The sequence below is a fragment of the Stegostoma tigrinum genome, chromosome 33 (genome assembly GCF_030684315.1).
Source record: "Stegostoma tigrinum isolate sSteTig4 chromosome 33, sSteTig4.hap1, whole genome shotgun sequence".
Taxonomy (NCBI): domain Eukaryota; kingdom Metazoa; phylum Chordata; class Chondrichthyes; order Orectolobiformes; family Stegostomatidae; genus Stegostoma; species Stegostoma tigrinum.
The window spans coordinates 18,492,535-18,517,388 of NC_081386.1; the positions used below are offsets into that span (position 1 = coordinate 18,492,535).

Genomic DNA, 24,854 nt, shown 5'->3' on the forward strand with positions numbered 1-24,854 from the left:
CACATGCATTTAAGCAGTTTTGGAAGGTTCTAGGCCGAAACATAAGTTTTTGTGCTCCTAAGATGCTGCTTGGCCTGCTATGTTCATCCAGCTCCACACTTTGTCATCTCGGATTCTTCAGCATCTGCAGTTCCCATTATCTCTGATCACTATTGTACATGCAGCATATGGATAATGATGGGATAGTGCAGGGGGAGGGGCTTAGATTAGTTCACAGGTCAGCGCAACATCGAGGGCCGAAAGGCCTGTTCTGCACTGTATTGTTCTACGTTCTAAGTAACTTACCGAAAAAATGTTCCTAAAACTGCAAGCTAATAATAACCAGATAACGGAAGGGGAGATAATGAAACTGTAAGTCAAGACTGTTGCTACTGAATGACAACACACCTATTCACATGCAATAGCATGTATTAGCATCTCATTACTAGTTAACCTCGTTTCAAAATAATGCAGTTTTCTAATCTTCTCACCCGCCAAACAAAAAGCAGACAGTGACATTTCCCTCAGAGTGGTTACTTGCTGACTCCAGCTCACCATTTGGACCTTTGGATTTCACCATTAATTGTAATGCTGCTGCCAGGACACTTTACATGCAAGGACAGGGATCCTGCTCATGTAATCAACAAGTATGCATTTCAAGGCTTCTCACTCAATCTCTTAGTGCTGACTCACCTGATGCTCACAGCATCCTGCCTCATCTTGACTTCTGCACTTTGCCCCCTCAGATACAAAACAGATACAAAAAAAAGGCTCGCAAGACTTCTGTCGTGCTGTTCTACTTAATGTAGACATAAGGCTGGGCAGCATGTCATGGTTGCCAGCAATGTTTGGTCACTAGAGTCATACAGCAAAGAAACAGGTCTATTGGCCCAAGTCATGCTAACCAGGTTTCTTAAACTGAACTAGTCCCATTTGCCTGCATTTGGCCCATATCCCCCAAACCTTTCCTATCCATGTGCCTGTCCAAATGTCTTTTAAATGTTGTAATTGTACCTGCCTCTATCACTTCCGATGGCAGCTCATTCCATGGATGCATCAAGTTCTGGATGAAAATGTTGTGACTCCTCTGCCCTGGGGAAAAGACCTTGGCAAGTCACATTATTTGCGTGCTTCATGATTTAATAAATCTCGACAAGGTCACACCTCAGCCACTTGCACTTCATGGAAAAACATCTAGCCCATCCAGCCTCTCCCTGTAACTCAAACCCTTCAATCCCAGTAACATTCTTGTAAATTGTTTTTGCATCCTTTTCAGTTTAAGAAAATCCACCCCTATAGCAGAACGACCAAAATTGTATGGAGTACTCGAAATGTGGCCTTACCGATGTTTTGTACAGCTGTGCCACGACATCCAACTCCTGCAGTCAATGCTTTGGCTGAAGAAGGCAATTGTGTCAAATGTCTTCTTAACCTCCCTGTTTACCTGTGACATCATTTGTCTGAACAACAGCCCTCTACCACTACCCTCTGTTTCTTACTGTCAAGACAATTTTGTATCCAATTGGCTAGCTCTCGCGGATCCCATGTAACCTAATTTTACTAGGGTAGATGTGTTACTGCACAGCACTATGCATTATCGATCTTACAACTACAGCATGTGCCAGCAACCTATGAGGCAACACACTGTATATGCTTTTATCAAGTGATCATGTCTCAAAGTCCTCAAGGAGTATTCTCAGTCAAGGGAGGCTCCTGTCAGTTACTGGGGTCTGGTATAGTAACTCAAGTCAAGGGCATTGTCCAATCTCAATCCAGGGGCTTGGACATGGTCAGATAGTCACTTAGACAGTCACAGACAGGGGGTCCGTTTCACTATGGTCTGGGATATGAGCTGCAGCCAGTGCTGCAGGTCCTGTGCACATAGCTAGAACATTCACAATCGGTTAGTCGGGGAGCTGTACATAGGTCAGTCAGAGTTCTGATCAGTTGGGGCTTGCTTTTGAGGTCAGTCAGTTTAGAGGCTATAGTCAGTCCTGGCTATCAGCTGAATTAAAGTCAATGGGTTCTATAAGAGAGCACTGCTGTGTTAGGCATCGGTGTCCTCAGTGCTGGGGATTGGGGTAGTAGCCTGGGTTGCAAAAGGGCAGAAAAGGGGTAGTTGAACAAATGAGTGGGGAAGATGATGGGTCATGGGAGGACATGAGATAATATAGGATGGATAGTATGGGGCAAGTATTTCTGCAGGGTGTATTATTATTTACCTGGATGAATGGAGAGTAGAGTATATAGATGGGTGTGACTAAACTGTAGGGTCAAGGGTCAAGGAGTAATTCTGAGAGTTCCAGATGTAATTCCAGTTGGTGGGTGGGAAGATATGGAAGACCAGTAGTGATGGGCTGGTCAGGGAGTGCAATAAAGAAAGGGACAAAGAGGTTTGGAGGGATGAATCCTTGGTTACCAGGCTGAGCCTGTGACTCACTATGCCAATCATGACCAGCATTTCCTGCCATATGTAATTGACCAAAATTGGAGGTGTAGTGGACAGCAACGAAAGTTACCTCAGAGTATAACAGGATCTTAATCAAATGGGCCAACGTGCCAAGGAGTGGCAGATGAAGTTTAGTTTGGATATATGTGAGAGGCTGCATTTCGGAAAGGCAAACCAGAGCAGGACTTACACACCGAATAGTAAGGTCCTGGGGTTTGTCACTGAACAAAGAGACCTTGGACTCTTTGAAAGTGGATTCGCTGGTTGACAGACAGTAAAGGTGGCGTTTGGCATGCTTGCCTTTATTGGTCAGTGCATTGCGTATTGGAGTTGGGAGGTCATGTTGTGGCTGTACAGGACATTGGTTAGGCCACTTCTGGAATATGGTGTTCAATTCTGGTTCCCTACCATTGGAAGGATGTTGTGAAATTTGAAAGACTTCAGAAAAGATTTACAAGTATGTTGCCAGGTTTGGAGGGTTTGGGCTATAGGGGAAGGCTGAATAGGCTATTTTCCCTGGAGCTTCAGCGGCTGAGGGGTGACCTTATAGAGGTTTATAAAATGGAGGGACATGGATAGGGTGAATAGTCAAGGTCTTTTACCTGGGTGGAGGAGTCCAAAACTAGAGGGCATAGGCTTAAGGTGAGAGGAATAAAATTTAAAAGAAACCTATGGGGCAACATTTTCACATACAGGGTGGTGCATGTATGGAATGAGCTGCCGGGGAAGTGGTAGAGGCTAGCATAATTATAACATTTAAAAGCCCTCTGGATGGGTGTATGAGTACAAAGGGTTGAGAGAGATGTGGGCCAAATACTGGCAAATGGAACTAGATTTATTTAGGATACCTGGTCAGCATGGATGAGTAGGACCAAAGGGATGGTTTCCATGCTGTGCAGCTCTACAACTCTATGATTTCAAAAAAATGAAATACAAATGGCAATATAAAGGCACAGCTGGCTAAAGTGAGCACAGAAACCAAGTTAAAAAAGACAGTGGAGTTGCAGTGGCAGACTTTTAATATTTAATAACTCTGCAAGATTCATCTCAGTGAGGGAAAAAAAGACTTTGAGAAGGGAGCATCATCTATGGCTGAATAAGTAATTTACAGACAGGGATAAATTGACAGGAATATTGTACAATTCTGCAAAGAACTAGCAAAGAACTTATTAAAAGAAACAGAGAAATTACAGTATGAGAGAAATCTAATCATTAATACAGAAACAAACAGTAACAGTTTCTACAATTTGTTAAAACAGGAACTGAGTGGCCTTGGTGAAACCCAAACAGGACATCATGGAGCAGATTATTGCTGAGCAGGTGTCGTTTGATAGCAATGTTATTGACACTTTCCATCACTTTACGGATGATCAAGAGTAGACTGATAGGGTAGTAATTGGCCAGGGTGGATTTGTCCTGCATTTTATGTACAGGTCGTACCCGGGCAATTTTCCGCATTGTCTATGGATGCCAATGTTGCAAATATACTGGAACAGCTTGGCTAGTGGAGTGGCAAGTTCTGGAACACAAGTCTTCAGTACTATTGCAGGAATATTATCATGGCCCATGGCAATCACAGTATCCAGGAACTTCAACCATTTCTTGATATCATGTGGAGTGAATTTAATTGGCTGAAGACAGGTATCTGTGATGCTGGGAACAGTTGGAGGAGGCGGAGATTGATCATTCACTTAGCACTTCTGGCTGAAGATTGCTGCAAATGCTTCAGCTTTATCTTTTGCACTGATATGTTAGGCTCTTCCATCACTGAGGTCGGAGATATTTGTGGAACCTCCTCCTCTTGTGAGTTGTTTAATTGTCCACCACCATTTACAACTGGATGGCAGGACTGCAGAGATTAGATCTGATCCGTCAATTCTGGAATTTATTGGATTTTTTTTTATTATCATATGTATTTTGATACCCGGATACAGTGAGAAGTGTCTATAGTGTTGCCACTCTCCGGCACCATCTTAAAAAACAGAAAAATAAACTAAAACCCAGAACATAAAGGCAGAAAAATAAAAAGAAAAAGTGTTTAATTTTGTGGATCCTTGTTGTTAAGTATTCCACCATGAACCATTGGCCTGAAGACCAGGCACAAGTCCCCAAGGCTGTGCTGCCGTTAGAACAAACACCACCACTCTTTGGCACCAGCTTGCCTCCATGAACCCTCACCACTGTCAGTCCTCACCAGACTTTGCCAATGCAGACACCATCAATACTGCCAGGTACTGAACTGGCCCAAACTCAACTCCACTGCTGCTACGTGTCTGCTTCAGATCTACATCGCTGACGCAGCTGCAGCCAATGCCGCCAGGGTCTTCTACAGGGCCCAAACTCACCTCCCACACAGCAGGCATGAGTCAGCGCTAGGACCGCTTCGTCAATGCAGAAGTTGCTGGAACCCAAACTTGCTTCCATTGCTGCCACCATGAATCCGATGCTATCATGCAACCAAGCTCTTCAACAAGAAGTAAGTAAAATGAAAGAAAAAGAAAAGCTAAGAAAGAAAAGAAACTGAAAGAAAAGCAGGTGGAGCAGATGAGCCCTAGGCTCAGAAATCGTACACCACTATCATCTTACCGGCTAGGCTGGTATCATCTGGCTCTGTCTATCACTTGTTGCTTATCAAGTGTTTGGCAAACAAGTAGTCTTGTTTGGTAACTTCACAAGGTTGACACCTCATTTGTAGATTTGCCTAGCTTTGCTAAAGGCATGTCCTCCTGCACTGTCAATTAAACCAGGGTTGGTCCCCTGGCATGATGGTAATGATTGAGTGGGGTGATGCTGAGCCACGAGGTAACAGATTATGCTGGAGTGCGATTTTACTGCTGTTGATTGCCCACAGCACCTCATGGATGCCGTGTCTTAGGTTGCTAGATCTGTTTGAAATCTATCCCATTTAGCACGGTGGTAATGCCACACAACATGATGGTGGTTATGCTCAATGTGAAAGCAGCAATTTGTCTTCACGAGGGCTGTATGGTGGTCACTCTTACCGCTCCTGTCATGAACTGATGCACCTGGAGCCAGCAGATTGGTAAGGATGCGGTCAAGTAATGTTTTTCCGCCTTGGTGATTTTCTCAATACCTGCCACAGATCCAGTCTAACGTTTATGTCCTTTAGGACATGGCCAGCTCCAGCAGTAGAGCTGACCTTAAATGTTAAGTAGAAATTTCAGTATCTGACTTAGAGACTCAAACACCATCTTTGGTTGTCTCCTGTGCATCAGCAACTGACTAAACGAACATTTAACATGCATAAATTGCAGACCCAGATCAATCTTCATAAAACTATATTAGCGCACATGTGCAAATTCTAAAGAACACTGACCATGATGTTTCAATCTACCACTTATGTTTTCCATTAACTGAAGCTTACTGTAAAATTCTTAGAATCGCTCACTTCTTTTTTATTAAGTGATGTGCTGAAATAAGTGATTGATACATTGGGGAAGAGAGACTTTGAGCCAGATTTTAAAATAAACAACTGATCCATTTTAGCAATATAGTGACAAAGGTGAGTCTTTGACACATGTGGTCTGGTGGCTAAGTCTGGTTTCCTAAATATTATTTATATTAATTTCATGGGAATTGAGTGTCGTAAAGACCAGAACCTGTTGGTCATTTCTAATTGCTCCAAGAAGGAGTGTCAAGCGATCTTCTTTGAACTGCTGTCGCCCGTCTGGTGTAGGTGCACTATTTGGGCTACTTGATTGGCTGCGTGTATCAAGAACTAACAACAGTATAGTGACCAGCAACAATTCATTAATTAACAAGTTTGATTATTTAGAGACATGTATAAGGAAGCAAATATCAGCAAACATCCATCTCTATCAAACCACTTTAAATTTGGAAATAGAAGACTAGATAATATGGAGTGCTGATTTAGTGCTTATTTTATACTCCATTGTAGGAAAAATAGGTCTACAAGGAATTTTGGAAAAGGTTCTTGTCAGCAAAATTAACAAAGAGATGGAAACAAGTTGATGCATAAGTACTGTCTAAGAACTCATGAATCAGTGTTTTACAGCTTGGGCTCATCACAACAACGTTCGGTTGAGGGGTGACTGTTCCTCCTGCAGCAGTGTGGAATACTTAGTAGAAAGGAAAAGAGGGTAAGATCCATTATGTGAGACTATACAACACCATGCAAAACTGTTAAGTGTCAGAAGAAGCTTTTTGATTAAATGGTACTGGGTTTGTGCTAAATGTTACCATTGAAGTGAGATGCAAAGGGGTGTAAATGGCTTTCTGTCATACTGTCTTATTGTTGGACCGTACATGTCTAAGAGGACAGGCATATAAAAAAGCCAAGTGTTGTGGTTAATACTACAATTCCCATGGACTGAATATCACAAAAACGATATAGGAAAATTAATTGTATCATTTTCACTCATTATTTCCTTTGCCTTTCCCCATAGAATTTCTGAGGCTTAGAGTGCCTCGTGATTGCTGTTATCAGCTTTCCCTTCCCCATTTAGTTACCTAAGTGGGTGAAGATCCTGAAAACGGTTTGGGATAGAAACCTTGGTCCATCCCTTTCCTAGATAACAAAGTGTGGAGCTGGATGAACACAGCAGGCCTGGCAGCATCTTAGGAGCACAAAAGCTGACGTTTCGGGCCTAGACCCTTCATCAGAAAAGGGGGATGGGGAGAGGATTCTGAAATAAATAGGGAGAGAGGTGGTGGTGGACCGAGGATGGATAGAGGAGAAGATAGGTGGGGTGGTAGGGAGGGGATAGGTCAGTCCAAGGAGGACGGACAAGTCAAGGGGGCAGGATGAGGTTAGTAGGTAGGAAATGGAGGTGCAGCTTGAGGTGGGAGGAGCGGATAGGTGAGAAGAAGAACAGGTTAGGGAGGCGGGGATGAGCTCAGCTGGTTTTGCGATGCAGTGGGGGGAGGGAGATTTTGAAGGTGGTGAAATCCACACTGATAGCATTGGGCTGCAGGGTTCCCAAGTGGAATACGAGTTGCTGTTCCTGCAACCTACGGGTGGCATCATGATCATACTGCAGGAGGCCCAGGATGGACATGTCGTCTAAGGAACGGGAGGGGGAGTTAAAATGGTTCGTGACTGGGAGGAGCAGTTGTTTATTGCGAACCAAGCATAGGTGTTCTGCAAAGTGGACTCCAAGCCTCTGCTTGGTTTCCCCAATGTAGATGCAGCCATAATGGGTTCAGCAGATGCAGTATACCACACTGGCAGGGACTGCTCTGCAGAACACCTACACTTGGTTTGCAATAAACAACTGCACCTCTCTGTCGCAAACCATTTTGACTCCCCCTCCCGTTCCTTAGACAACATGTCCATCCTGGGCCTCCTGCAGTGCCATAATGATGCCACCCGTAGGTTGCAGGAACAGCAACTCATATTCCGCTTGGGAACCCTGCAGTCCAATCGTATCAATGTGGATTTCACCAGCTTCAAAATCTCTCCTTCCCCCACTGCATCCCAAAACCAGCCCAGCTCGTCCCCACCTCCCTAATCTGTTCTTCTTCTCACCTATCCCCTCCTCCCACCTCAAGCCGCACCTCCATTTCCTACCTACCTACCTCATCCCACCCCCTTGACCTGTCCGTCCTCCCCAGACTGACCTATCCCCTCCCTACCGCCCCACCTATACTCTCCTCTCCACCTATCTTCTCCTCTATCCATCTTCGGTCCGCCTCCCCCTCTCCCTATTTATTTCAGAATCCTCTCCCCATCCCCCTTTTCTGATTAAGGGTCTAGGTCCGAAATGTCAACTTTTGTGCTCCTAAGATGCTGCTAGGCCTGCTGTGTTCATCCAGCTGCACACTTTGTTTGCTCAGATTCTCCAGCATCTGCAGTTCCCATTATCTCCGTCCCTTTCCTCTTAGATGCAGTACACCTGCAACAGTTAGGTTGCCTGCTGGTGGCTCAAAGAAAATACCCTCCCTCGAATCCAGTGCATGGTTCTCAAATCAAAGGTCGTATGATTTCTCCAAGTGAGTGCAATAAGGGAACATATTAGTAAGAGTTTTAAATGCTTTTTAAAATTGTAAACAATTGGATACATCATCACAGGATGGATCTCCTAGTTGTCATGAAAAGTGGAACTTTATCATTTCTGGCTGAATGACCAGAAAACTAACCAAGCTATACATTAAAATAAATTTCAGGTGAGGCAAGAGTAATGAGTCAATTAGGGTATGAGATGAACAGGCAAAGTTATTTGGAAAGATCAACTTGTCTTAACCAAAAATAACGTAAGATTCAGCCCTTGGCATTTAAGTGGGACAATCCCTAGCCACTAGTGCATTAGCTTTATATCCAAGAACACAATTTGCATTAAAAACAGAGAATACTGAAGAAACTCATCAGGTCTGGCAGCATCTGTGGAGAGAGAAACAAAATTCCAAAGGACAGTCTTGAAATTCAAATGTTAACAGGAAGAATAGCAAGCATAGTTAATAGAAGAAATAATACCTTTGATCTTTTAATGGATTGGACATATCTAAAATTATAGCTCCACTGGAATCTTCAAGATCACCATCTATACCATCAGAAGATCCCTATCCCTGCACCTCATAGAGGAGGATGAAATCTACTTACGGTCAAAACGGTGCAATACAGAGTAATTCTTGCTGAAATATTTGGCTAAAAATACCCTGTAATGACTAAATTATGCGTAGCAATTAAGCTTTTGTGCTTACATGGCATTCATATGCTTTATTTAAATGTAGACCCTGCGGTGCCAGGGAACTGACGCTGAGGACAAATGCAGCTTGGTGATCTGACTAACGTGCATCTCCTTTTTCTCTGTATCCTCAAACTGCCAATGGTCACTCATGCTGTGTTATCTACCCGGTATGTCTCAGAACTGATGATCCAATGTTTATCTATTGTTCAAATGAACTCTGCTCTACTTTAGTCTCAAAACTTCTTCAAATATTTGTCAGTACCACCAGTATCTGCACCTACAGTGGCTCTGACATTGTAATTTCTCTGGTTAGATGTAACTTTGCCGATGTTTGCTGCAGAAGTACTTTGTTATACTGAATTGTTTCCGGGTATTGGGTTTGTAAATTTTTGTTTAAATCAGTCAATAAAAACAGAAGATAATGTGTTAGAATAGACCTTTCATAAAATAGGTAAAGTATACCAGTTGGTTTTCTGCAATGTATGCAGGTGAGTGAATAGAGGGAGAATAATAATGGGACATTTATTGCCTTGAGGTTTACAGATCATTCCAACTGCAAAATGCTGGACTCCTTCTACGTTCTTAAGTTCCAACATCTATGCCATGTTCTGTCCAAATTAACTAAGTATCTAAAATGAAGGTAATTACCTTTAGTTTTAATAGCTTTCTTTTATTATGCATGTACAATGCAAATTAAACATTGGTAATGATGACCAATAACTATTTTACACTCCATGCTTGCCTATAGGTCCAGCAGTGGCCACCATTCTCAGCCTGACATTGCTTGGACAACAGAGTTGCAGGTCATCAGAATCAGCTAGCAGTACTCTAGGGCAGAATTCCATTTGAAGAAAGGATGGAATCCTTACCTTCAAGTAAATGAGACTATTCCTGCACGGACAATTGAATTGTTCAGTAAAATTATGTGTCCTGGTTTATTTATGTAACCTGAAAGATCTGGGTCTTTTCCATTTTATTTTAAACTTAATGAGCTATTGATACTTAAAACTATGTCGTCTTACTGTGTATTGCAGATTATACATTTCTTATACAATTAGAAGAATTAAAAAAGAAGAACAAATGATCCTTATTTTAAAATTAATTCTTACTACCATTTTAGTTCTGTTTGTATTTTCATTGAATTGTGAAAGTTACATTATGTGTTTAAATGTATTCTTCTGATAGTAAAACAATAATGGTATTTCAAGGTACGGATATCCATGCTGTTTAAAGTACTGGCTGCAAATGTATATTATCACTACATTAACTTTTTCTTGGATTTTACAGCTTCTAGTAGACTGGAAACAGTCCATTACAGCTGAGGCTGAAGTTTAACAAGCTAGTAAATAAAGAAATAATTTTCATTATTCTTTTAATGTACGACAAGTATATGAAGACAAAACTTATACCATAGTAATCTGCCTAGGATGCAGTATATTATATTCCTAATCTCTGGTGACTGACGCAATTAACATGGTGAAGTGCGGGCATGGAATTTTTGATCTAGTATTCAAGCATTTAAGAAGGATCTTCAATAATTTGAGTATAGTCAAGGATATTTTCTGCTGACATAATATTTAGACTATTTTATAAAATCAAACAAAATTTTACAGGTGTCATATTTTGATCATAGTCTAATTGCCCTACATTGGAATCGTCAACATCTTGTAATGCCTTTATTAGAAGTTATACCTTGTATAGCTAACAATTACTCACTTTTTAAATATGACCATTAATATTAAATTAGAATATTGTGATTATGATATATATTATGTTGACCATTTGAAATTATTGAATTGTCCCAATGGAAAATTAAAGACTGGTTGGAGATATTTTAAACTTTGGAGCCAACTTGATCCACCACAATAATCTTTTCCAGTCTTCTACATTCCTTTGTTAAAATAGAGAATTGCTAAGAGAATTGTCATGTTCTTTTGTCTGGCAAAACGAAAGAGATGATTACAGATGGTGAGAAAATATGCAGAAACCAGAGTGAAAGTATGGTAACAGTCTGAAGTAAGATCAAATGTGTAGTTAATGATCTTTGACAGCGGGTTTCTGGACAACAGTCTAGTCACACTGTCTTAAGGCTATGAAACTTGAAGTACAGAGGCGCAGTTAATTAAACTTGAAGGCTAATTTAGAAAGTGAAATCTTAATGAGTCCTCTTTAAGATTTAGCAATCTACCCAGCATGTTGCTGAGAGGGGTACAGAGATTATCCTATCAATAACAGAATGTGAAAAAAGTTCATTACAATCATTGTAACGAAGAAAGCACTCTGTAATTATTTTGGAACTGGGCAGTTAATCTTTGTGAATACATTTTAGTGTTGATAATTATAGAATTTTCCACATAAAGAAATTAGTAATTTCTCAGAATTTGCTGCTTTTGAATAACTGAATCTTATAAAAATATATTTAGATGCTGAAATGGCATTTGATAAATTTTCACCCAAAAGTCTACTTATGCTTAACATTATGGAGATTTGGAATAAACCTTGAAATGGATAAGAGATTCGAAGGGTTGAAAACAACATAACTATTAAAAAATTCATGTCAGGTTTATGGATACTCAATAGGATGCCTCAGGCTCAGTGCTGGAACAACTACTGTTTCTAATTTACATCAATGATTTAGATTCAATGTAAAGTGGTTGAATTTACAGGCAATATTAAACTAATAGGTGCAATAGAATTAGAGTAGGAAATTTAGAAATTGCCAAATCAGTTGGGTTAAAATTACTGGATGGACTTTGGCAAATAACATTTAATGCGAGCAAATGCAAAACAGTGCATAAAGAAAGGAAAAATGCTGATAGAACTACAAGTCTTCAAATCTTTACCCAGTGCAATGCAACAAAATGAACTAAGGCTGTAGCATTTAGAAAAAGTAAACAATCAAACTCTGGAGTTCTGGCTTGAACTCATTTGTGTAAAATAGCAGAATGTGAATTCAATAACAATCAGAAATTGAGTCAAAGGATGACCCAGAAACTATTGTTGATTGTCAGAAAACTTATCTGGCTCACACATGTCCTTTAGGAAAAGAAATGGCCACCGTTATCTTACCCGGCCTCCAAGTGACACCAGACCCACAGCAATGTGATTGACTCTTAATTGTTCTATCTGGGAAATTAGGGATGAACACTGAATGCTGGTGCAGCCAGAGACACATATGTCCCATGAATAAATTAAAAACAAGTCACAGTTCCTGAGATACACAGGAGGTATGCAGGTTCTGGATATTGTGGAAAGAAGCACCACAAGGCTGATGCTAAAATATATGAAGCTGTGTTGCATGACAAGATGCTAAAAGTTTGGCTTTCAATCTGAGATAGAAGACAACTGAAAACTAATCACAAAGGTACTAAAGATAGTAATAGATCTGAGAAAGGTTAAGCTGAAATAGAATCAGAAATTAATACAAAACTGAATTATGAAAATAGAACAAATTGTTACAACAGAAAAACAACATCTAGGTTCTATACGCAAACAAGTTTAAAAACCAAAAATTTGTCTGCTGGATTCTGCTGGTTCCTTGAAGGGTTATTGGTGAGACTACAAAAGCAGTGACTAAATAAACGGAATACAGCATGTCCATAAATGTTCCACCATGTTTCTGACAAATTTCAGAGCAGGACCTTCAACAAATATTAGGTGCCTTGTTCGTACTTACAACGGACCAAACAGCAGATATCTGGATAAGATGCCAGAGTAGGTGGATTAACCATGCTTAGTTTTTTCTGATGAAGGGTCTAGGCCTGAAATGTTAGCTTTTGTGCTCCTAAGATGCTGCTTGGCCTGCTGTGTTCATCCAGCTCTACACCTTGTTATCTCTATTGAGAAATGTGATACAGCTGTGGAAGCGAGTATTAGCAAATACCTGGTCAAACAACATCAGTGACCATGAAATCAATGATGGTGGACAAGAAAAAAGGTTGGAACAGAAATCCCTTCAGAGAGAAGAGCAGAACTTCTTAGAAGTGACCTTGGCTGGAAGAAATATGTCAGTGAATTAAACACTAAATAAAAACCGAAAGAACTACAGATGTTGTAAATCAGAAACAAAAACTGAAATTGCTGGAAAAGCTCAGCAAGTCGAGCAGCAACTGTGAAGGCAAATCAGAGGTAATGATTCATGAACATTAACTCTGACTTCTCTTCCCAGACACTGCCAGGCCTATAGAGCAAGTCCAGATAGCATTGGGCACATTTCAAAAATCCTTGGAATGTAGGATTTACTCACCAGAATTAGATTGGATTATCCCTATCTTGTATCCAATAAACAGGTAAAATAAAATAAGACTTTAGAAAGTCGGTACATTTCATGCAAAACATGAATTGACAACGCATTGTGTTAGATATGGATTTGAACCATGTGCAGATTAAAAGGCCAACTTACTCTCTTTCAAGCATGTCAGGGTCTTCCTTTGGCCCTGAGAATGGCAATGGTGCAGAATGAACTCTGGGTCGGAGACTTCAATGTCCATCACCAACAGTGGCTAAATAGTGCTCACCAAGCTGACCAAGTCTTAAAGGACAACACTGTTAGATTGTATCTGCAGGAGGTGATGAGAGAACCAACAAGACGGAAAAAAACCTACTCAACTTTATTCTCACCAATCCACCCTTAGCAGATCTAACTGTTTATGACAGTACTGTTGGACAGATCAGTTGGCTGGAAGGCTATGTTCGCTCTGGAAATTCAGAATCTGCCATGGAATTGTGTTTGCTGATGTTTTTCTAAAATAAAGTATCTTAGCTATATAATAAATCTGAACCAAATTTTATGAGCTGATACTGATTAGCAACTAAAATGGTCTTCCTTCCATAATGAATAATACAAAGTACTGTGTGTGAATTGGTTAAATCTAGCATTGTAATCTATTACAGGTATTCTGGAAATCAGAACTGTGGCTGTTGGAGTTGTTGCTATTCGAGGTATAGAGAGTGACTACTTCCTAGCAATGAACAAATCTGGAAAATTATATGGCAAGGTAAGCTGATGTACAAAACATCATGCTGATTTAGTTAACAAGGTACAGAGCTGGATGAACACAGCAGGCCAAGCAGCATCAGAGGAGCAGGAAGGCTGACGTTTCGGGCCTAGACCTTGCTTCAGAAGAAGGGTCTAGGCCCGAAACGTCAGCTTTCCTGCTTCTCTGATGCTGCTTGGCCTGATGTGTTCATCCAGCTCTGCACCTTGTTATCTCAGATTCTCCAGCATCTGGAGTTCCCGCTATTTCTGATGCTTATTTAGTTATCAGTTTACTTATATATTTTATGGTTCTTCTTAAATAGGAGTGCCCGTGGGGAAGTGATATTATTAGGGACAAAGTGTAATATATTCAGGTTTACTGATGATACAAAGTTACTTGGGGAAAGTAGGATGTAAGGATGATGCAAAGACACTGCAAAGAAATTTAGATGGTTAAACAAATAGATAAAAACATGGGAGATGGAACATTAGGGTTGTATTTTGCCATGATGCTGGCACAACCACTTAATGATCACTGGCTGTTAGTTGGCTCAAGGCAAGCCCTCCAACTCACTGGAGAAGATACCCATAAGACTAAAGGCCATAAGATACAGGAGCAGAATTCCATTTGGCCCATCAAGACTGCTCACCAAACGACCATGGATGATACGCATCACAACCTGATTCTCCTTCCTTTTCTCACCATGACCTTTGAACCCCTCACTAATCAGGAACCTATCTCTTTGCCTTAAAGACACCCAATGACTTGGCCTCCACAGCCTTCGGCAGCAATGAGTTCCACAGATTTACCAACCTCTGGGCTGAAGAAATTCCTCTTTATCTCAGGTTTAGTGGGTAATCTTTTCACTCTGAGGCTGTGCCCCAGATCCTTGTCTCTCCTATGGGCGGAAACATCTTCTCCATGTCCACTTTATCCATGCCTCTCAGTGCTCTGTAAGTTTCAATGAGATCTCTCTTCAGCCTTCTAAACTCATCGAATATAGACCCAGAGTTCTCAACCCTTCCTCATATGACAAGCCCTTAACCCCGGGATCATTCTTGTAAACTTCCTCCAGACTCCCTCCAATGTCAGCACATTCTTCCTTAGGACCCAAAACTGCACACAATATTCCAAATATAGTCTGACCGAAGCCTTAAACCAACTCCACAGTACACACCAGGCCTACATATTGCAGCCTTCTTGAAATGAATGCTAACACTGCATCTGCTTTTGTAACTGCCAACTGAACTTGTACATTTACCTGAGAAGAAGCCTAAACTAGGATTCCCAAGTCCCTTTGTGCTTCAGATTTCTAAAGCCTTTCTCCACTGAGAAAATAGTCTAAACTTTCCCACATTGTATTTCATCTGCCATACCTTTGCCCACTCTCCTAGCTTGTCTAAGACCTTCTGCGGCCTTCCTGTTTCTCAACACTACCTGCCCTTCCACCTATCTCTGCACCTTCCGCAAAATTAGCAACAATGTTGATGTATAATGGTTATCATTAATGTACAATGTGACTAATTGTAACCCCTTCATTCATCCCTGTGGAACTCGCCAGCTAACATCTGAAAAGACCCCTTTATCCCCACTCTCTGCCTTATGAATGAATGATTTATTTATTGTCACATATATTTTGAACATACAGTGAAAAGTGTTTTGTTGCCACAATCCACTGCCATTTTGGGTCAATAGGATGAAAGAAATTGCTTGAATAAGAGTTCATATTCTGTTCAAATCTTACCAACAACCGAAGTCAGGCTAACCTGTCTATATTTTCCCATCTTCTGTCTCCATCCCTTCTTAAGCAGTGGTGTTACATTCCAGTCCTCTGGGAGTCTCCCTGACTCCAGTGATTCCAGAAAGATCACCACTAATGCCTCTACCACCTCCTGAGCTATCTTCTTCAGAGCCCTGAGGTGTAGTCCATCCGGTCTGGGTGACTTATGCACCTTCTCCTTAGTGATGGCCATTACACTCACCTCTGTCTTTTGACTCTCTTGAAGTTCTGGCATAGTACTGGTATCTTCCACCATGAAAATTGATTGAAAGAACTAATTCAGTTCCATCACCATTTCTTTGTTCCCCAATCCTACTTCTCCAGCCTCATCTTCCAGTTGCTCCGCGTCCATTCTTGCCTTTCTCTTACCTTTTATGTATCTAAAAATACTCGTGCAATGTTCTTTGATATTACTAGCTATCTTACCCTCATGTTTCATTTTCTCCCTTTTGCTTTTTTTAAGCAAAGCTGCCAGTCAATCAAATGGTAAGGGTGGCTACTGCCAGGCGCTGAGGAGTCTTGAATCCTGCCTTCTCGGCTTTAGCGAGACAGAGTGGGGGGCAGCGAGGGTGTTGAGGAGATGACAGAGAAAAGCAGAAGGGTATAAATGAACAAGTAGCTTCCCATGGGCAGAGGACATCCAAACAGGAGGGGTCCCCATTTGGTGTGGCAACAATGTCACCAGATAAAACTTAGTTCCCATTCCTGACTACGGTAAAAATCCTCGGGGTAATGAGTGAAGGCCACTTAAGAGATTCAAAAGGCCCATGGCTGAGTGTGCCACCCAACTCCTCCCACCCATCGCTGGTCAGATGGGAGCAGTAGGCATCAGGCATACGTGTGTTTGCAAGGGAATAAGATGGTACTTGATACTTATTCGGGCTTTCAGGGTGGTTGGCGTTCAGTGTCCGGACAAATGATATTTATTGGAAGGTTGGCAACGGTTCCATTAAAATGTAGAAAATATATGACTTAGAAAGACACTGTTCAGCTCATTATGCCTGCACTGATAGAAATACACTGCCTAATTCTATTTCCCTATCACTAAGTAGCGATTCAAGAAGGCAGCACATCATCACCTTCTCCATGACAATTGGGGATGGCCTTGGCAGTAATGCCAACATCCTATTAATGAATAAAAATAGTCTAGAGGAGCTGAAAATCTCAACAGTAAAATCAGTACCATTAACACTTCATTACTTAAATTTAAAACAAAATCATCAAATCAGCGCTTACATTGTTAAAAATCAATGGTACGTCCAGAAGACTGTAAACTACAGAACCACAAAATGACAAGCAGTTCCTCCAGCTTGTGTTGATCTTCATTTCAACCATGTAGGAAGTGAAAGACAGAAAGAACAGATTGGGAATGGAAGAGAAAATTAAATGGCAAGCAACCTGATCCTAATTTTCTCTCTCGCATCTCCATGGCCCTTTCCATGCTACCATAAGTTATTTCTTCAATTTATTCCCGTTCTGAAGAAAGATAACTAACCTGAATCTTATGGTAGGATTTAGTGTAAATAGAACATAGAACACGTAAACACAGGTGTCAACACTGCACTGCTTCAGAGGAAGTTATCTGACAACAATTTTGCTTCAACTAGCCAATAAGTAGTCAGACAGAATGTTTACTGTCCAGTCAAATGTTGGACAGGCAACAGGAGCCAGAGCATTTACATCTTGGGGTATTCTCAAGAGAGAGAGGGAACAGTTCAAAGTTTGACTGGAGTACTGTAAAATCCAGTCAGCCTCTGATTCATACATTTAACTGGTTTTTTGATTAGCTTAATTAGCTTTCTGTTCCTTCTGGAGAGGTAAGAGTTCCAACCTCAATCTGTCTTCAAGGAAAAAGGTGCAAATGAAATTATGTACATTCCTATCATTGTTCTTACTTTATACTGGGGGAAAAGAGAAACCGCCCTTTATCTCTGGGTTTTCTCAACACAGATGCAGTCTGACTTGCTGCATTCATTCAAGATTTCAAAAACATACATTGACTCCAATTTTAAGACAGAACTTTGTCTTAGTATGGTCTGTCTACTGTCCGATCAGTCTTACCAGCACAATAATTATAAGGGCCACAAGAGTGTAAATTTAACACTACCTTTTGGTTCCAGGACCAGCAAGAATGTATGTTTGGGCTTCATAAAAATAATGCAATCAATGAAAAATAGTGCTATTTTCTATCATCGCAGGCTGCCCACCACTCCCCAACCAGCTTGTTCCTGCTGCTGCCCTGAACCCAGCCAATTGATTCGGCCAATGTATCGGGCAAACAACCACTGTTATATCTATTTAAATGAAGCTGAGCCTCAAAATAGATCCAGCTTCTTCACTGCCTGTGCAGCAGTTATCCAGCACCCTAAACTAGTTGTCCACCCAAAATCAAAATCTACATTAGTAATTGACTATTACAACAGATTAGTGCTATACAGTTCCGTAACTTTTAATTTTAGAATTCCTTACTCTTTGTAACCATGCACCAAGTAGAAGGATACAACTTGCCTATGAATCAAAGGAGTATTTGGATGTTTGTCTCTTTATTGTTTTTTCCAACCCCAGAACCACATTACCTTTTTCCAGATTTTCATTTGATATAAGGCAGTTCTTTCACGTTCCAATATGGACATCTTTAATTAATTTTAACCAGAGGAGACAGGACACGATAGAGCTAATTGAGAACGGTGCAGCAATAGAATCCAAATATTTTTGTATGCATAAACAACTTAACAGATGCTGACTAGAATATTGATAATGATCTTTACACAATTTATTAAAAAGAGGTAAGCACAACAACAAAGGTTTCGGACAACAAATTCAAAATTAGTTATCCAGGCACGAAGAAGTGGAGAGCATTTACTTGTGATTAACGACTTACAGGGAGAAATTTATCTGCATATCTAGTGCTACAATGGCATTATGCAGATTTACATTAGTTTCCCCAGGGCTTGCAGTGCCATAGGCCATGATAAACACACCTTTGTTATGTCATTGAAGAACAATATATGGCCATACAAGTAGTGATCCACAGCACTGCTTATCCCCAGGAATTGGCATACATTTGCATAGTTATATGAACAAATTCTTTCCCTTACTTGTTTGAACAAAGAATACTAAATACAAATAAATCTATTTTTTCTTAAGTAATCTTCCATTATTTATAACAGGAATACTTTCCCAAAATTGCACTTTTTAAGTGTAAAGAGATCATGTATTCTGAAGATCTAGTGCAAATGCAAGTATTGCACTGAAAGATTACTATCTCTCTTAGCAACCAAACTGACAATAATGTTTGGTGAAAATATGAAGATTGCACTGCATAGCTGGTTCACAGATGTCTTACTAGTACAACATGCTTAAAACTATTGTTTATGCTGTTGTGAAGTGACTCTGATTTTGACCAGAGGCGCTGATTAAATGTTTGAATAAACTTGTCGTCAAACATAGGTCGCTTCTGTGTATACAAACCAGTTAGTCAGTGCTTCTACCCCTTTACATCATGGCAATCATGTGATTAATTACACTCTCAATTTATACAGAATAGGGGAGATAGCATTACATTTTCTTCTGCTAGATAGAATAACAGAGATTACAATTGCCAGGCATTGTGTAATCAGTTTAAACAATGTATTAACCTCACGGTGCAAGTCATCAACACATGTAAACTCCACTTCTATTCACAGCTGTCGTCAGGGGAAGCCTAAGGCTTTCCTTGGAGGGATATTACTGCTCCTCTAGGGAGCGCAAAAGAAAGAAAAATGTTTAACTTTATTAATCTCTTAAATTACTAAACTTCAACTCAGTTTGGATCACATGGGCCTTAGTTAAAATTGCAGTTGAATGCTAATTACATTATTGTGACCCAGCATGCACATACAAAGTAAGATCCCATTAGTTTTGGGTGGACAGCAGATTAAAACAGTGAGATACTCCCAGCTTCAGGACAGGCAAGTAAATCAGGAATTTTAACTTGCATCAAGGAGCCCCAGAGAAATTAGAGCTAATCAGAGTCATGGTAAAATATCTATTGCTTGGGGTCATCCTAACATAAACCAAGATACTTATGGTCACTGATAATGGGAACTGCAAATGCTGGAGAATCCAAGATAACAAAGCGTGGAGCTGGATGAACACAGCAGGCCAAGCAGCATCTCAGGAGCACAAAAGCTGACGTTTCGGGCCTAGACCCTTCATCAGAGAGGATATCTCTGATGAAGGGTCTAGGCCCGAAATGTCAGCTTTTGTGCTCCTGAGATACTGCTTGGCCTGCTGTGTTCATCCAGCTCCACACTTTGTTACTTATGGTCACTGGAGGCTAATTATTTTCAGTGCCGGGACAATGCTACAGGAGTTCCTCAGGGCAGTGTTCTAGGCTTAACCAGCTTAAGCTGCTCCATCAAGAACCTTCCAACATCATAAGGTTAGAAATGGGGATATTCACTGATGTTGAATACCAGTTGTATTTGATTTGAATATCATCAAATAGTGAAGCTGTTCTCTCCACATGCAGCAAGACCCGGCCACATTCAGGCTTGAGCTAAGAAGTGGTAAGTAACATTCATGCTGCACAAGGGCCAGGCAGTGGACCATCTCCAAGAACAGGAAATCGAACCATCTCCCTTGGCATTCAATGGCATTGCTGAATTCTGAACTATCAATATCCTGCATATTACCTTTGAATCAAAACTAAATTGGACCAGCCATTACAAACACAGCGGCTACAAGAGGTGGTCAGTGGCTACGAATTCAGCAATGAGTAACTCATTTCCTGACTCTCCAGAGTCTATCCACCATCTAGAAGGCACAAGGGAATAAATGATGTAAGATAGGACCCTGGGAAGCTCCAAGGATCAGAGGGACCTAGGTATGCATATACATCAGTTCCTTAAGGTTTCAGGGCAGGTGGACAAAGTGATCAAGAAGGGTATTAGTACATTCGCTTTTACTAGTCAAGGCAGAGTTTAATAGCAGGGAGGTTACACTAGAAACTGTACATAAAGTTGGTTAGGCCGCAGCTAGAATATCATGTGCAGTTCTGGAATCCACATTATAGGAGGGATGTGATAGCAATGGAGGGGTTGCAGAGGGCACTTACCAGGATGTTGACTAGGCTGGAGTTTCAGATATGATGAGATATTGGACAGACTAGGTATGTTTTCGTTAGAGTAGAGGAGATTGAGAAGGAACATGATTGAGATGTATAAAATTATATATACAGGATTAGGGTTAGGTTTAGGATTAAAAAAAACTTTTCCCTTTGATGGAGGAATCAATGACTGGGGCATCGACTTAAGGCAAGGGGCAGGAGATTTAGAAGAAATGTGAGGAAAACCTTTTTCATCCAGAGGATGGTGGAAATCTGGAACTCATTGCTTGTAAGGTTGGTAGAGCAGAAACCCTCTTAACACTGAAACAGTACTTGGATGTGCACTTGTGATGCCAAGACTATAGGCCAAGTGCTGGAACGTGGTTGTTTTTGACTGTCCTGACACAATGGATGCGAAGGGTCTTTTTCCGTGTTATAAATCTCTATGACTATATAAGTCAGCAGTGTGACAAAAGTCAGGACTTGACTGGTTGATTGCAGCTCCAACAATACTACTGATGAGTGACACTATTCAAGGAAAGGAGCCTGATTGACTGGAACTCAATGCACCACTGTGAACCCCCTACCTCCAACACACAATGGTAGCAGAGTATACTATTATACCAGCAACTTAGCAAGCCTCCTCTGATAGCACCCTCCAAACATGCAATTTCTACCAGCTAGAAGGACAAAAACAACGGATATATTAGAACACCACCACTTACACATTCCCCTCCAAGCCACACTTCATCCTGATTTGGATTTACATTGTATTCCTTTATTGTTGCTTATCAAATTCCTGGGACTTGCTTCCTAACTGCACTGTTGGATGGTTACACCTGTTCAGAAAGGCTACTTACTACCATCTTCTCAAGCACAGACGCTAACAATAAATTCTAGTCTATCCAAAGATGAGCACATGCCATGAAAGAATGAAAAAAAAAGGGTAACGGTAAAATTGCCATGTTAATGATAATGATCAAATAATCAATTGCTCATCAGGGACTGATTAACTATGAAGGTTAATTTATCTTAAACAGTGAACAAATTATAAGTTATGAAGCAGTTGTTACAGCAACAGGCCAATTTATGTATCTGCAGCTTGCAAACCCAAAGAAGATGAACTGTCATGCACAATGACACATGACATAATGAACATAGAGTCTAAAAGATGAACTCTCTTAAAGACAGGGTACAGAGAAAACAAAAATCACACACATCAAAAAAAAACAAAAATACCACAAAGTAACATTAAAATAATGAAAACAATATATGCTTGAAGGCTAATTTGTGATTATCATCAACAATTGCAATGCTTCTCAGTAATGTCCACTTTATTTTCAATGTTTTCACAGAAAACCTGCAATGAAGACTGCAATTTCAGAGAGCTTATAGAGGAAAACAATTACAATACATACGCTTCAGCAAAATGGACACATAATGGCCAGCAAATGTTTGTTGCCTTGAACCAAAAAGGAGTAACCATTAGGGGGAAAAGGACAAAGAAAGAAAATAAATCATCTCATTTTCTTCCTATGGCAGTATCGTAATGAAATACACACAATGAGAACATCAATTCCACTAATAATGGTGTTCCACCTCGGCACATGTATCACTGAAACCTTAACCATACAAGCTAAAATACTACTGACATCTGGAACAAGCTGGGCTTGCGCTTTGCGATAAAAACATACTTATAATTTTGCACGACTGTATTCTCTGCATTCCAATGTTACAACAGATGCAAAAGGTGAAGTTTGTAAATTTATTCCTAAACCTTTGTCAAGAAACAGTTGAATGAAAGTAGTATGACTGATCATCTAACCAGATGTGTATAGAGGTGCAAGTAGTTTGTACATAGAACATTTCCTTAAAATGATAGGTTTGACAGATCATGGTACTTCAAACTTAAACAGTACTATATACATTTTCAGGATAATCATTGTTACATTAAGACACCTTGCATTTGACCTCTTACAGTTATTCCTTGAGAAAGCACTGTGGACTATTGGGGTATCAAGGTCAGAAGCCAGATGACACCAGGTTATAGTCCAATACCTACGTCAGACTCCTGCTCATTGACTACAGCTCCACCTTCAGCACAATCATCCCCTCTAGACTGATCTCAAAACTGTAACAGCTTGGTCTCGGCCCTGCCCTCTGCAATTGGATCCTCAGCTTTCTGACCCATAGGTCGCAGTGAGGATAGGTAACTGCACCTTGTCCACAATAACACTCAATACTGGAGCCCCGCAAGGATGTGTCCTCAGGCCCTTAAATAAACATCTATGACTGTGTTGCCAAATTGTGAACAAACTCCATCTACAAGCTCGTTGACGACACCACCGTAGTAGGACCGTATCCAACAATGATTCACCAAAGATCCTCAGACAGCACCTTCCAAACCCACAACCTCTTCCATCTAGAAGGACAAGGGCAACAGACATGTGGGAAAGCCACCACCTTCAAGTTCCCCTCCAAGCCACCCACCATCCTGACTTAAAAATATATTGCCGTCCCTTCACTGTCCCCAGTGTCAAAATCCTGGAATTCCCTACCTAATGGCATTGTGGGTCAACCCACAGCAGATGAACTGCAGCAGTTCAAGACAGCAGCTCGCAACCACCATCTCAAGGGCAACCTGGGCTGGGCAAGATATACTGGCCAGCCAGCGATGCCTATGTCTCACAAATGAATAGAAAAAAAAACAAGTCAAACTACAGAAGGGAGATAGAGGGCTTGGTGCCATGGTACAATAAAAACAATCTGTCTCTCAACGTTGGCAAAATTAAAGAACTGATCATTGAATTCAGAAAGAAAGGTGGAGAACATGCACCCATCCATATCAACGGAACTGAAGTTGAGAGAGTGAAGAGCATCGAGTTCCTCGGTGACAGTAACTGAAGACCTGACCTGGGCTTCCCACATAAATGCGACAGTCAAGAAGGCACAACAATGCTTCTTCTTTGTCTGGCAGCACAGGGAATCTGGCATGTCCATAAGGTCTCTCACCAACTTCTACAGATGCACCATTGAAAGCACACTGTCCAGGCATGGCAACTGCTCTGCCCAGGATAGTAAAAAACTACAGAAGGTGGTGTGCACAGCCCAGGCCATCACAGAAGCCAAACTTCCATCGCTAGATTCTATTTACACAGCTCGGTGCCGCAGAAAGGCAGCCAAATCATTAAAGACCTATTGCACCCTGGTAACAACCTCCTACAACCGCTTCTATCAGGCAGCAGATACAGAAGCCTGAACACACGCACCAGCAGGTTCAGCAACAGCTTCTTTCCAGCGTTTATCAGACTGTTGAATGGACTGTAGCCTCAAATAATGTAACCTGCAATGTAATCTGTACGCCTCTAAGTCTTTTTGATTTGTACATCCTTTGCTTGCCAAGGTCTTGAGATTTCAAATAAACCAATTGGACTATAAGCTGGTGTCGTCTCACTTCTGACCTTGTCCACCCCAGTTCGACACCAGCACCTCCACGTGTTGGGGAATCAAATATCATATATGAATCTAGTGATAAGTGTGTAGCTTTCCATACAACATTTAACTTTGTAATTCAGTATTTTTGAAGAGAAAAATTCAGTTACTGTAGTATCTTTGATTTTCACAAGACGGTGAATGTTTAAAAATGTTGTGCACAATCACAAATGATGCCACATTGTAAATGACTTGTGAAAATAATGATTCTATCGTATCAGCTGTGCTGCTCAGCTTACTAAAAGTTAATGCCTTATATATGATTTCTTCAACATCATTTATTTCAAGTTGTGAAAAATATGGATTGCACTTTAGCATTAGATTCTACATAACATACCAAAGAATCATTGAATATTTGGAAATCAGAATATGTTTTTGATTTAAATTAACTGGCTCTGGGTTAAAATGAGAAAGCAAT

At 40.7% G+C, this 24,854-nt stretch overlaps 2 protein-coding genes across 3 annotated transcripts in view; one reads left to right on the forward strand and one right to left on the reverse strand.

The window, feature by feature from the left end:
• The window catches only part of fgf7 (fibroblast growth factor 7), a 77,748-nt gene extending 53,335 nt beyond the window's left edge, over nucleotides 1-24,413 (forward strand). The window contains exons 3-4 of the mRNA XM_048562962.2: nucleotides 13,990-14,093; nucleotides 22,300-24,413. Of these exons, the coding sequence (XP_048418919.1) occupies nucleotides 13,990-14,093; nucleotides 22,300-22,494 (299 nt within the window). The 3' untranslated portion in view covers nucleotides 22,495-24,413. The remainder of the gene's footprint in view (nucleotides 1-13,989; nucleotides 14,094-22,299) is intronic.
• LOC125467296 (protein FAM227B-like) overlaps nucleotides 1-24,854 on the reverse strand; it is a 263,519-nt gene that overhangs the window by 112,290 nt on the left and 126,375 nt on the right. The gene's annotated exons all lie outside the window — the stretch shown is intronic.